The 15,152-nt window shown below is 46.4% G+C and overlaps 1 protein-coding gene across 1 annotated transcript in view; it reads left to right on the top strand.

The window, feature by feature from the left end:
• Positions 1-15,152, top strand: part of LOC149341457 (uncharacterized) — a 106,219-nt gene that overhangs the window by 11,868 nt on the left and 79,199 nt on the right. The window contains exons 3-5 of the mRNA XM_089542862.1: positions 2,218-2,890; positions 13,011-13,323; positions 14,592-14,744. Coding sequence (XP_089398988.1) covers positions 2,218-2,890; positions 13,011-13,323; positions 14,592-14,744 — 1,139 coding nt within the window. The remainder of the gene's footprint in view (positions 1-2,217; positions 2,891-13,010; positions 13,324-14,591; positions 14,745-15,152) is intronic.

Genomic DNA, 15,152 nt, shown 5'->3' with positions numbered 1-15,152 from the left:
TAAATTGATCTAATAAAGTGCCTACTGACTCGTTCACTCGGGCAAACGAATAAAATGCTCTATTATGCATAATGTAGTCATCGAGAACTTTCCTCTATTTCAGGTAATATCACGGCATATAAATATGTCCTTTGCACAGCTGCTTTTAGAAATGTTATCCTTTACTATGATACATGTAATGCCCCTCTGCTAAAGTTTTAACCAGAGGCTGGCAGTGTTCCAAATAAATAAATATATGCGCACAGTAGTTGCATTCAGGCTAACTTGCACACTGCACACGAATCCTCTATCGAGTCGAACACACTGAGTGGAACAAGCCAGGCTGCAGTACAAGCTGCTAACAACCGTCATAATTACTAAATCACATTTTTCAAATAGCTAAGGTCATATATTTTAAATTAGTGAGTTATTCAAAATAGCACACAGCAGTGGTTTTACATTTGTGATAGAAAAAAAATTGGCCAGGGGAAGGCGCAAAAAAGGACGATCACGAGAGAAGAGACAGGATGGGACGAGCGTTTCCCTAGCAGTGCACAGTAGTTGTCACTGTAATATGTAAACAGGCTTCCTCCCTGCAGACAGTTATTGCAAAAGAGATATGCGTATAACAACGGTCGCTTCGGTCGCGATCACTGCAACCAGTACGACTAGCTGCACAACGCCAAATTCATTTCAGCATTCGGAACACACTGCGTGCGTAGTGAGCCTTCGCACGTGCGCACTTCTCTGCCTCGGCGGAGAAGCACTTGCTCCGACCGCAACCACTTTCACTTCTCGGACACTGTCACTGTGCTGTGTAGCTTATGCACGCACAGGAAATTCACCATGAGCAGCCTCCTTTCTCCAAGGTGAGCAGCTGTTACTCGGCGCTGTCCGTGGTGATCCTCACAGGAATTATAAACGCTTCGTTACATCGCCACCGCGTAGGTCCTACGTCGGTTTGAAGATACGCATATCTAGCATCTAACCGCGCGGCTTGCAAAGCACCTTGGAATCGGCGCACTTTAACCATTCAGAGGCAAGTATCCTGGATCCAGCTAGGCGGCTTGCACTGGTCTTGGAACCACTTGCGTACAACTGCCCGAAAACACCGTGATACAGTGCTCTAGAACCTGTAACCATGGCACTCTACCGTGACTTGCCGCGACGACCTTTAAAGCGGCCATTTTGACTGTTGACAAAAGTCACGTCATGTCACGTGATTGCAATCTAGTCACGTGACCAAACTAAACGTTCAAATCTAGTTTCTCAAAGATTCATTATATTTTGTATGCATATGAAACGTTTGTGTAGATAGTTCTTTAGAACAGCCATTTACTTTTAATGCTTGAGTACTAATTGGAGCGGAAGTGACGTGAACAGTACAGCGAGCCAATGAGCAGTGGCCTGGCTGGGCTTGCGCTGAAAAATAAACACGCCCCCGGGCTGTCGGAATGAACTTCTTATCGAAATTATCTTGTTGAAAGACAGCTGTTCCGGCCATTGCCATGTCGTTTCAAATAGCATTTGCGGAGTCTTGGAATGCATAATGTTTGGACAAATCGCGGATGAAAGTGAAGTTTCGCCGGGCTGTCGGGAAATGCAGAAAGTTGTCTCTACCATCTTTAGGTCTGTCAGTGTTCGTCGCCCTTTAAAGGCCGCCAAGTAACTGCCGACATAGCGCGCTTCTTGACTCAAGGTTATTGAAATCAAAACAGTTAATCACATGACCGATGTCATATAAAGATGCTAAGGAGGACGAAAGCCTGCGGGAACGAAGTACAGTCGACAGACTAGCGCCATTAGTTATCCGTAAGAAAGCAGATCTGAATACGGGAGGCCAATGCCTTTCGGTGTTACTTTTTTTTGCTTGCTTGCACGGGGAGCTTTGCTGAACAACATATGCTTAAATATTTTGCTTTCGTTCTTGTTTACGTGTCATAAGCGCAAAGGCTTTATATTAAACAGGGGCGGTCATTCCGAATGAAGTTTTTGAACGCCACACTAACTCAAGCTTGCGCTCTTGAGAAACGCTGAATCGCTTGTTTTAAGAAACGTAAATCGACTGGACCAGAAACAAACATTGCTGTTTGACTGGTTTGTGTGTATCTATTTCAACGTTTGAAGCTTGTCGCACTGTAACTACAGTTATTAAATATTATACCAACTGGTTCACGTCGCCGCTCAATGACACATTGAACTTTGCATTGCGCGTGTTTATTCGGACATGCCTTGCAGGTTCACATCCCTGAGCGAAGGGAGTCCAGGCACAGGGGAGGCGTCAGCCCCGTAACACTCTGCCTTCTGCCGCTGCTCATTCCGGTCTTGATCGCTGCCGCTCTGGGCATCCGATACGTCACGCGAGGGCCGCGTGTAGTGCATGCCACAGACACCGATTCCACGTCGACAGCTGCGGCAGATACGGCGACGCCCGACGCTGCTGCGGCGACGCCCGACGCTGCTACGGCGGCGCCCGACGCTGCTACGGCGGCGCCCGACGCTGCTACGGCGGCGCCCGACGCTGCTACGGCGGCGCCCGACGCTGCTACGGCGGCGCCCGACGCTGCTACGGCGGCACCCGACGCTGCTACGGCGGCGCCCGACGCTGCTACGGCGGCGCCCGACGCTGCTACGGCGGCGCCCGACGCTGCTACGGCGGCGCCCGACGCTGCTACGGCGGCACCCGACGCTGCTACGGCGGCACCCGACGCTGCTACGGCGGCGCCCGACGCTGCTACGGCGGCACCCGACGCTGCTACGGCGGCGCCCGACGCTGCTACCGACGCGGAGACGCTTGCGCCAAGCACCTTTGTCACGCCTATCAAGCAGGCAGTCGGCTCGGAGACACACACTGGACCCCTGCCACCTGAGGTTCAGCCTACGCGCTACGCAGTCACACTGAACATCACAGGTGAGCCCGTCCCCGACATTAAAGGTTCGGACATCCAACAAGCTGTTGTCTTCAGACTTAGCAGAGAGGGAAAAACACGCATAAACGCTTTTCGCGTAGTTAATTTTCGTTTTACAAGTGTTGCAGCACTCGTAGAAACCCAGTGGAGGCTTGTCTAAGGAAAACTGCGGTGATTTTTCGACTTCACAATCAAAAGCTTTCAGCCAAAACTGAAACTCCCACGCGCGGGTCAGAAGACTGCTTTGTGTGACGTCAGTAATGACGCCGGTCTTTGTAAAGGAGTCACATTTGTGCGTCGCCGCGCTGCTCCAAAAGCGGATCGGTGGCAGAACAGCGCGTATAAGAAGGCTGACCTCTAAACCACCGTCATTTCTCCATGTACTATGAGAGTTCAAATGATGACTGCATAGACAACTTTAGTATGAATAAATTTATGTTTACCAATGACCTATAACCAAGAGGAAGGAGGCCTCACTAGGGTGATGCTGGGCAAATGCGCCGTTTCTCTTTTTCCTCTCTAAGCCATGAAGGTTGTCTGGAATGGTTAGAAGTATTTTAAGCAGGAGAGAAGCATGAAGAGGAAAACGCAAAATGCATACCCATAGCCTAGACAGAAAACTGCCCCAGATATGTCAGTGATGCACACACGAAACGGTTCGAAAAAGGTAAACGCCTGGTGCTGCCGTTTCAGTAAGATTACTACGGTAATGTAGTGAGCGAACCTCAATGACCTCGTGCAGTACAGAGCCTCGAGGCTGAGCATTTTCTTTAAATATACGTTGTATTCGTAGAACTCCCTTGTGAAATGTTCCGAGAAAATAGTGCATTCCCTTGAGGTCAGGAACCAGACGAGGCGCAGGAAAGTATAATCAACTTAGTCGTTTCGCCAAGGCGCCCCCGTCGTCTTTCCCTAGTTATTCGCATGCATTCCACTACCTTGCAAAGCAACTCCAGTCATAACATCGCCTTCACGAACTGCGCACAAACAGCGAGCCAAAGACTGCAGCCGAACCCCCAAGACCTGTTCGCTATCCGGAGCCGGGCCACCGTCTGTCTATCAGTCTGTTCCTTGCCAGCCACGGCCAAATTTGACGTTATCGTGCACTGAGGTGGGCGTAAGAATTCTTTTCCGAGAAAAAAAAAACTAAACAGTTTTCAGCCATGTCGCTTGGCACACACAATTCAGACTTTGAGGAGAATTTCAGTGCAAACTTAATTGACGTCTGGGAATATCGAAAAATCGCCAGATTTTCTCTTTAAGATTGCAATCCTGCGTCGAGTTCAACGTATGATGTAGCTCGTGGTCATCAACATATTAGACTTTTTTGTCATAATGTAGATGGTGGTGGTGGTGAAACTTTATTTCCAGCGGATGTAGGGGAGCGACACGAAGTCGCCCCCCGCTTAAACGGCGGCCGCTATCCCTTGGGCAGCGGCGGCGTCTTCAGCCTGCTGGAGGAGCTCGATCTGTGTCCCCGGGTCGGGGCTGAGCAATAGAGCCTCCCAATGAGCAGAGTCGGTAATGAACTGACTCGCGGGTAGGGACTGAGAGCAGTTCCAGATCATATGATTTAGATCGGCTTTGCTATCACAATTTTCGCATTTGTCTGAGTAGAGTCCTTCCGAATAGAAGCTATAAAATTGGGGATTTGGATAGGTGTTAGTTTGAAGTTTACGCCAGGCTTTGGCCTGTTGCTTGGAGGGCGTGTTATCTGCTGGGGGGAATCTGAGTCTTGCAAGCCTGTAGTGCTGCAGGATTTCTCTGTAAGAAAACAACCTGTCCTTGCCGGAGTATAGGGCGGATGGGCTGCACGACCCAGCTCGACGGGACAGTTCTCGAGCCAGGTTATGAGCCGCCTCATTACCAGCAAGGGAGGCATGAGCAGGCGTCCAGATTAGGCGAATGCGCCGCGTGGGCTGATAATTTAGCAGAACCTCTGCTGCGTGTGGGGAGATTCTTGCAAACGTGTAGTTACGTATCGCCAATTTTGAGTCGCTGATAATGGTTTCTGCCGAGGATCCCGCAATGGCTAGAGCAATGGCTGTTTCTTCTCTAACGTGTCTGTGCTTAGTTCGTTTAGCGCCCCCACTTATGAGTGTACCACTTTCTGTGGTGATCACAGCTACCATCTTGTCAGCTGAAGAATCTGCTGCATCTACATATACCACAGAGGTATCATTAAGAAAGCGTTTGCCTAATGATTTGGCTCTCTCTGCACGCCGTTCAGCGTGGAAATCTGGGTGCATGTTACGAGGTAGTAGAGGAATGACCAGAAGCTGGCGTATATGTTTGGGAAGGTCAGTTGTTGGTCCGCCTTGTCGTCCGTATGTTACGCCTAGTGTGGACAGAATGTGTCTGCCAGTTGGTGTGGCCGATAGTCGTTCGTACCGCGAGACGGTTACCGCTTCAATAATCTCACTTAGGGTGTTATGAAGGCCGAGACCTAACACTTTCTCAGTCGCTGTGTGTATGGGTAGCCCAACTGCCTGTTATACGCATTTTCTGATTATAGCCTCCACTTTCTCTTTTTCAGCTGACTTGAGATGTAGGTAAGGGCATATGTAAGCTACGCGGCTGATCACAAAGGCTTCTACTAAACGGAGAGTATTGCTTTCCCTCAAGCCCGAGTGGCGGTTACTAATTCGGCGAATGAGTCGCATAATTTGCTGCGAGGTTCCCTGAAGCTGCTTCTGAATTACGTCACCATTGAAGCCGTGTTCTTGTAGAATTAGGCCCAAGATTTTAATTTTGGGTACTCGAGGAATGGGGACTCCACGAATACTGAGTTCAATGGCCGGTGGGGGTTGCGCAGGGGATCTGATTTTGCGGAATATGAGAAATTCAGATTTGGCTGGAATGTCAATATGTAGAGAAAAATTATCTATGTAAAACGTGAGAAAAGCGTTCGAAAAACGGTCTAAGGTGCCCACTGATGACCCACACACTCTAGATGACTTACAGAGTTAAAGGACACGTGCTGAATTGAAGGCAAAGAAAGCTAGAAATCCACCTAACTAAGGAAAGGTGGCAAAGGCTATCAGGGATGCCGTAGTGGAGGGCTTCAGATTAATTCCGACCACCTGGGGTTCTTTAACGCGCCCTGACATCGATCCCATAGCACAAAGGCGTTTTTTTTTTCGCAGCAATGACCGTTTGTAAAGCTGAAACCGCATGGCGCGTTTTTCGCTAGCGAAAAACGCGACGAGCGGCAAACGGCCGCGTTGGTGCCGACGCGCGAGCACCCGCACGAGAAAAATGGAGCGGCGCTGTCGCGCCGCGTTTTCATTTTTTTTTTCATTCATTTTATTTCTATATTTGCCATACAAAATACCAAAACACTGACTGAACCCATAGCCAGAGGCTAGTGTGGGGTTCAGAAAGAAAATATATGAAGGCAATGACACAGCGCTTGTGAAAAATGAAAAGCACAAAATCACGGCGAAAGACCCAAATACATCATACAACAAGGAAAGACTAAAATAATGTGCATTTACAGCAGAAAAAAAAAATCTTTCATGAACAACATGGTACAACAGACACAAACCGAAGACAACTGTCACATATGTCAAATAAGGCTCATAAAGTATGTTCGCAATTCTCTATTTGTTTCATGAGACTGCTTTATTTCTGGGGGTAAAGCATTCCAAACCTTGGCTCCTGAAAACTGCACCAATCTTTCGCTGTAAACGTTATAATTCGGTGGTAGATTAAAGTTACTATGTGTAAGGTTTCCTGTGAGTCGAGAAGATGAGCGAAACAGGGAGGCATTGAAAGGTTGATTATATTTGACTATGTTGTTTACACACACCGCTATCTTTAAAGAGCGCAAAAGGTCAAAAGGAAGGATATTTAATAGCTGGAAAAGTGGTTTACTTGGCTCGGTATACTTGCTTTGTGTTACAATTCGGATAGCCCGTTTTTGTAATCGCCGGATCGGATCAAGGTAAGTATTGTATGTCAAACCCCATGATTCTAAACAGTATGTTAAATGACTATTAATAAGTGCAAAATAAAGGGTACGCAGAGTTTGTGTGTTAAAACAATCACGGGCCTGTAGTAAGGCGTAACAGCCTGAGGCCAACTTCGAACAGACGGCGTTAATCTGATTTTTCCAGTGAAGATGTTCATCTAGAACGACTCCAAGATACTTAAATGAGTGTGTTCGTTCAAGTGGGTGGCCATTAATAAAAATGTTAATTTGGTTGCTAGGGATGACTTTTCCCCTTGAGCTAAATACTATATATTTGGTTTTGCTTGAATTAATTGTTAGCTTGCTGGTAAAAAACCAGCTTGAAATTTTTTCCAATTCAGTGTTTGTTTTTGCTTCTAGATCCTCATGGTTGTCAGCTGTAACTATGATCGCAGTGTCATCTGCATACATTAAAATATCCGAGCAACTTAGGACCTTCGGCAAGTCATTCAAATATAACGAAAATAACATGGGCCCTAAAACAGATCCTTGAGGAACCCCTGTCTTTAAATATTGAAGGCATGATATAATGTTATTCATAATTACAGCTTGTTGACGGTTTTCAATGTAACTGGAAAGTAAGCGGTAGACTTCACCACGGAATCCATAATGGTTTAACTTGTTGAGCATAATAGCGTGATCCACGGTATCAAACGCTTTCTTTAAATCAACAAATACAACGGCGGCCAGTTTGTTTTCATGTAATGCTGTATTAATTAACTGAGTCAAACTTAGGACTGCAGATGCCGTTGAATAGTGTTTTCGAAATCCATGTTGCTGTTGACAGAGTAAGTTATACTTTTCTAAAAATTTGCAAATATTGTTAGATAGAATCTTTTCGTAAATATTATTAATAACACTTAGAACAGAAATGGGTCTGTAGCTTGACGGGTTGGATCGGTCTCCATCCTTGTATACCGGGACAACTCTGGCAATCTTTAGTACGGAGGGGTATTTTGCACATTTTAATGAATGATTAAAAAGTTTGCATAATATGGGTACCAAGATATCAGTGTTGTCCTTAAGCAAGCGTGGGTAAATTCCATCCAGTCCGGCAGATTTATTACCTGGTAAGTTGAGAATAATGGATGTAATTTCATCAGGTTCGATCTCAAACATTCCAAAAGTATTGAGAACTGGACTGGATGCAATATATTGTTGTTGCGATTCAGGAAGTTGAGCAGCTAATGACGGGCCGATATTGGTGAAAAAGGAATTGAATATTTCTGTAGTATTGCGATCTATACTCTCCGGAAGAACCCGGCGCAAACTGGGTTTGCCAGCGACTTCATTTATTATTTTCCAGACCTGATGTGTATTGCCGGAAGCCTGTTCAACGAGACGCGTGTAATATGCTTTTTTACGTGCCCTCATCATCGACACGGATCTATTGCGCAGGCTCTTAAATTGATTTAGATAGTAAGCATTATCTTTGTGTTGCCTCCACTTGCGGTACCATGTATCCTTTTCTTTTAGAACGGCCAGGATTGGCTCAGTCATCCAAGGGCATAGTGGCACTTCGTAAGAGCGAACACTAATATTTCTGCTGCACTTAGTAACCATTTGAGAGAGCATGTCTATTAGGTTACTAAATTCTGTATCAACATCATCATGGTATATTAGACTAGGGTCGACGGCCAATAGATTTTCATGCAGTAGTGCATAATCTATTTTAGATACATACTTCTTGCTCTCACGCTCTGGTTTTATATCAGTGTCGACAGTAACAAAAAGTGGAAGGTGATCGGAAATGGGTTCGCTGTAAACCCCAGCGCGTATCCCAGTCGGTATATTTGTTAATGCGTGATCAATAATAGATGAAGAGGAGGTAGTTACACGCGTGGGTGTATTAATCATGTTTCTGAAATTGTACGACGTTAACAGGTTCACGTAGTCTTTGTGGCATTCAGTACTTGTATCTATGTTGAAATCGCCAACAATAATTTTCCGGGTTGCCAGACCACAGAACTGCCAACGAGATGAATTCTCTGTTACCGCATATATAATATGTCCTTTAAATTAGAGGATACTATAATAAAAACAATCTTCATGTAATTATACCTCGTTAAAGGTTGTCTTGTAAGTACATTGTGGCCGAACGCTACGCGCGAACGAACACGATGCGTGAATTCACGTGGCTCCTTAGACGCGCGCACCAGCGCCAAAAAGGTTTCGCCGAGATGCGCGGAAAGCAGACATCTGTTGGCAATCCAAAAAATCAAAATGACACATGACTGCACGCTGATTGGTGGACGCTGGTCGTGACGTCAGTGGACGCGCCGCGCGAGGCATTTTTTCTACTTGCCTAGAACCACGCGGCGGCGCGATTTCGTGATGAATTATGCTGGGCACGCGTCAGAATGACGCGCGCATCCCACCATCCGCGCGGCAATCGCGCCCGAAATCGCGCCATGCGGTTCCAGCTTAAAAGTTCAGGACAAGAACTGGCTCGAATGCTTCCAGTAAGCCTGAATATTGCATGAACGTTGCTACCGATGTAGGAGCAGTTTTCGTGGATTTCATTTGGCGAAAGACAAACGGTACCCTATTATAATTTGTGCAAAAATTCATCATTGAGGAGTAATTGATTTTTCCCTCAGAGGAAAATGCCACTGTCGTTATCTTTGTTTAGTATAGTGCTTGTTTTCTGCCAGGCGTATATTATGAAAAATCGAAGCTTTTTTCAACTTATTGTGATTTACTTCGTTTCGTTTATCAAAACCCTCGGCGACAAATTCCATTGCAGAAATAAGTGGCTGAGCCCTAACATTAGCACGAACGAACAATAGATTGCAAAGCTTGAATCAAAGTTTCTATTCGAATCTTGTTCATGACTTGTAATATTAAGAATATTTTGTGGCGGCCTTCACAAAACGCGCAGAAATTTTTACAGGCCTGTTAAAGTGTGCAGCGATGTGTTTGACCAAGCGCGGAAATAAACGGCAAATCTATACAGCTATGCTAAAGCTTAACCCAAACAGAAAGTCAGGAAAGCCATGATCTGAAAAAATATAGTCATCATTTAAAAGAAAAAGCAACCACAGCGAAATTCACAAAAACAAGTGACCAGATAACATTTCCAAGTTTACATGCGCGTCATGCTACATATCCTTAAAATTAGCGTGCCCAGATCCACCCTGTAAGGGCACAGGTTCAATAAGGTAGGCCGGAAGAAATAAAATATTCTTATGTGCATGAAAGCAGAAAGGTAAAAGAGTGAGTTTGTTTTCAGATTATCGTAAATATATCCTCCAGCTATGAAATGGAAAGTTTTTGGCATTTACAAAGATACCTTTTCGATATCCGAGAACATCGAAGCGTTTTTAAGCATGAAATGCTTTTAGCTCTCCCGAGCCGCCGCGGTGGCTCAGCGGTTATGGTGCTCGGCTGCTGACCCAAAAGACGCGGGTTCGATCCCGGCCGCGGCGGCTAGAATTTCTTTGGAGGAGAAATTCTAGAGGCCCGTGTACTGTGCGATGTCAGTGCACGTTAAAGAACTCCAGGTGGTCGAAATTTCCGGAGCCCTCCACTACGGCGTCTCTCATAGCCTTAGTCGCTTTGGGACGTTCAACCCCATAAACCAAACCAACCTTTTAGCTCCCGTTGTCGGCAGTGTGGTGACGTCACGCCGAGACCGAGAGCCATCATCCGGGCACTGAAATCCACTCATCCGGGCACTGATTTCCACTCATCCGGGCTCTGAAACGAGAACATCCGGGCACCATACGAGACTTAGCGAGATTCGACGAGACTCTCTAAGCCCTCCTACGGGACCGGCATACAAGCGCCGGTTGCTCTCCAAACGAGTCACAAAAATTAACTGCTGCCAGTGTCTTCTCAATGTTTATCAAGATATCAGTCGAGCTGTGGATTTGATAATGCAAGGAATTATAATTTCCGATTTCTAATAACGCGTGCAAAAAGCACATACATGCCACAATACACTTCGTTGCCATACGTGATCTGTTAGGGGCTTTGAGACAAGGCCGCTTAGAGAAAGAGGGGAGCTCCAGGGCGAGAAGGGCTTTCGGCTGAAAAACTGCTTTCGCGCGCTCCCCAAGGATGGCGCTGCGGTCCTACACTCACGCATGTAAAAGACCGGCCGCAGGGCCTTCATACCCTTTCCCCCTCTGGCAGGCAGATGTACACACGCTCGCGGAGTATTCGAACGCGCTGCATATACATTCTTGTAAGGTTCTGCGTCTCGTCGTGTCCGCGTACGCTTCTGCATCGTCCTGGATTTCAATGCCGCCACCGTCACAGCTGCTTAAGCCGAGCAATGGAGCCTGTGTTAGGCCCGTAAACATTTCATGCTTACTCTACTTTCGGTTACGGGAGAGGCGCAATTTTTAAGCTTTGATTTTTTATAGCACAGTCTTAGGAGGAGTACCTTTTGTAGTGAACTTCCCTCTTAAAAATTACGCAGGACTGCAGTTTGTCAAAAGAATGTATCAAATCTTAGTAAAAAGAGCTTTTGGGCAAGTTGGTTACTTTGCTTCCACATAACTGCAGCGTAAAAAATGACAAGCACAAAAGGGAGAAACACCTACGACACGGACAAACGCTGCACTCACAACTGATTTTATTTCGCCAGCAATGGGAAATATAAAGGTTCTGCCGCGAATGCGCGAGCAGGAAAGTACACGTGGCACCATCAACAAACAAACATTATCACATCATGAGACAGATATTATCGTGTGGCAGAGAAAAGGTCACATTCTGCTTTATACAAATGAATAGAAGTATCGCTTACGAAAAAATCGTCCTTTTTCTTTGTATGGTAAGCTTCCAGTAGTTCACGTGCAGTTTGATTTTTGCTTTTGCCTAGAATCCTTGCACCTTCAAAATGCGGCAAACAATCTTGGCAAGACCTGCAATGTTTTACCAAGTTAACATCTTCATCAATCTCTAAATTTCTTTCATACTCCCTCAGGTGTTTCTTCCTTTGTGCTCGTCATTTTTTACGCTGCAGTTATGTGGAATGTATCAAACGGCGGGAACCCCAAGTCCTGAAACATACTTTCGCCATTTTAAAACTGGCTAGTATGTGCTACACTCGTTGATGTTGTGTAAAAATAGTCTGTCAATGCCCTTTTGCCAGTGGGTCGCGCAGTAATCAAATCAAGAGACATGTGCGCTAGTTGGTACGGTGACATAATGATTAAACACCGCTCGTCCTGTTTTCTCTTCGTCCTCGTCATTAGCGCTGTTTATTCATTATGCAACTGCAAGGCGGGGCGTGAATATACTTTTTTTTTACCACAAAAAGAACTAAACTCCTGGTATTGAGTAAAACAGTATCAAATCGCAGTTTCTTAAAAAGATACATGAAATTGGACATTTCAGAATAAGTCAGCACCAAAAAAAAACAGTCAAAGCCGCAATCGACATGACAAAGCTCGCACAAAGAAATTGTTTTCCTCCGGCTGCAAGGAAACAAGTTTCGTTGAAGCTGCTTATCTTTTGGTTCCTTACCGAGAATGCGTCCGTTGAAACAGCATGGTTACACTGCGTGTTTTTAATGGTAGACAAAAGTTTGCGGGATGAAAATTCGCGGTAAACAGTTTGGAAACTATTTTTTCTTTCTCAGACAAAGCAAGTCAATTAAAAGTAGATATGCATGAGAAGACAAGCGTGTTCCATGCATTGAAGCAAATACAAGGCCTTTAGCTAGCGGGCAAAGTAGAAATATTTTTTTTTCCGGGAATCCGCATCCCGCAAACTTTTGTTCACGACTGCACTGTCTTTGTACTTGTACTTACTAAAAGATTTATAGTCAAGTCGTTGCCAGGAAAATATGTCAGTTTTAATCGAAAAAGAAGATCCTCTCAAAAATCTGAAAAGATTGAAGCATTGCCATGTGAAAGACAGCGTACACCGCAATTCCTCCTGACTGTTGCACAGCGCTGTTAGTACTTTTGCGGGGTTAAGGTGGCCGCCGCTGGCGCAGGACAGGGTAAACTGGAGATGTATGGGAGAGGCCTTTGCCCTGCAGTGGACGTAGTCAGGCTGATAGTTTACAGAACTCCGAAATTGGAACGCAACTCTAGGTAGTTCTAACATAAGTAGCACTTCCGCTAGCTTTTTGGTTACTAATTAGAAGCTTGCAAGCTTGTTATCGGATCGACGCTATTTTTCCTACGCCCCAGGACCTAGCCTCGGCCCAGCACTCAAGGTGAGGGGAAGAGTGGAGACATCGCTCACGCCGAAGCAAGAATCAAAGAAGCTCGTGCTAAAGGCCAAGCCGGGCACCGTCAAGGATATCACCATGGCTCTCCTGGACGCAACAGTGCCACCCGGCCAGGCTCCACAGGGCTTTAAAATAACCAGCGTCAGCAGCAGCGCAGAGTTTCTCATCGTCCTGCTCGAGGAAGCGCTAGTTGCTGGCAAGCAGTACACCTTGGTAACGGAACACGACTACGAGCCCCCGGGTCAAGGCGGACCCATCATGCTCGACGCCGCGTGAGTGCAGCCGCTGTTGGCTTCCTTTATAGAGCCCTGTGAATCCGCATTTCCTCCAAGTAGAAAGTCAATGTAGTAAGGGCTGGCGTTGCCCTTGACCAAGAGATATTACGTGGTCGGTTGCTGACGTTATGGAGGCCTCCGATAATCGATTTTTTTTATTGCGCATATTTGCATTCCGGTAGAAACTAAATATAATGAACTCTAGCGGGGCTTATTATTGAGGCTTTTGAGTCCAGATGCTTAAGTCGGCACAGCGGCTTGGGTGGTAGCCCTAGTTGCACAGGTGACGAATGCGTTCTGACAGAAGCCATGGACATGTCCGCAGAAAGTGATCTAGCATTGTCTACGTGGTGGGACCTGGGCAGAGGGGACATGGGAAATGGTAGAGGGTCTGTGATATAAAGCAGTAAGGACGCGATGCTCGCATAGGCATATTAGGTGCAGTGGGTCCTAAACTTAGGAACGCTATAGACCAGTTAGACTTCGGAACCTCGTTTTTATTGCCGAAAAAGCTTAATCAGAATGGCGCTGTGAAATTTCACAAACGCTATACCTGAACACTTCTCTTCTTTAGAAATATCGCGTGTTTACCAGTATCTGTTTTCCAGGTTTCGCTCGAGCGTGCAGCCATCTCCGCCTCGTTATGATGGAAGTATTATTAATGTCAGCAGTGGTAGGACAGGGGCTAACTGGTACCACATTTCGTTACATGGATGCGCTGAGCTGAGACATACCAAGGACGAAATAAAGAAAGACAAGACTGGACGTTCATGTTTTTATCGTATTTATCACTGCACGCTGTGTAAGTCTGCGTAGATCACCCGTTCCTCGCCGTCTTACTCGATTAGTTTGGTTTTTGGTTTTTTGGGGTTTAACGTTCTAAAGCAACTCAGGCATTGAGGGATGCCGTAGTGAAGGGCTCCGGAAATTTTGACCACCTGGGGTTCTTTAACGTGCACTGACATCGCACAGTACACACGCCTCTAGATCCTCGCCTTCATCGAAATTCGCCGCCGCGGCCGGGGTCCAACCCGCGTCTTTCGGGTCAGCAGCCGAGCACCGTAACCACTGAGCTACCGCGGCGGGGCTTACTCGATTAGAAGTTGGAAAGTTCCAAAAGGGGATGTGCCGATAGATCCAAACTAAAATTTTCCACATGAACAAGACCATGCACTGTTCATAACAATGCCATGAGACCATGCACTGTTCATAACAATGCCAGGAGACCATGCACTGTTCATAACTATGCCTCGAACCACGTGCAGTCTGAGCCGCATGGACCTCATGGCTGGAGAAGCCCACGCGGTCTTCCCCTGTTTCGAAGAGGATGGCTGGACCGCACCGGTGCAGCTCACGCTGCGTGTGCCCAAAAGCCTCACCGCACTCTCCAACGCGGCTCTCGACGGAAAACCTGCCCCGTGAGCGCTCCTGTGTGAAACCGAACCAAGGGAGTTGCCGTCAGTCTGTGCTCTAATTGCCGTTCACCTGTGACAGCACTTCTTAGCTCATCGAGGGGCTTTGATTGCTCAGATCGAATCCTCTTACGATGGCGCCAGTGCGGTCTCGACAGGCTTTGGTGTGCCGCAGTACAGTTCAGAGCTCTTAGCACAGGTGCTCAACAGGTACTCTTGCTGGAAATTGTTCGCCACGTCCGCCGCAGTGTAACATTTTTCTGAAGGAATATGTTCGCTTATTTTTTCCTGCAGTGGAAAACGTACCGCTTAAAAGAATTTAATCTGCGCATACAGCGACACAGCTCTGTCTCTTTTTTGTGTACATTCAGAAATCTGCTATAGTAGTTGAGGACTTGAAACTTTAGAAAACGT

Source organism: Amblyomma mixtum, chromosome 5 (assembly GCF_055824585.1).
Source record: "Amblyomma mixtum isolate Tamu chromosome 5, ASM5582458v1, whole genome shotgun sequence".
Lineage (NCBI taxonomy): Eukaryota > Metazoa > Arthropoda > Arachnida > Ixodida > Ixodidae > Amblyomma > Amblyomma mixtum.
The sequence above is the reverse complement of the archived record's forward strand: the minus strand, read 5'-3'. Positions and strand labels throughout refer to the sequence as shown.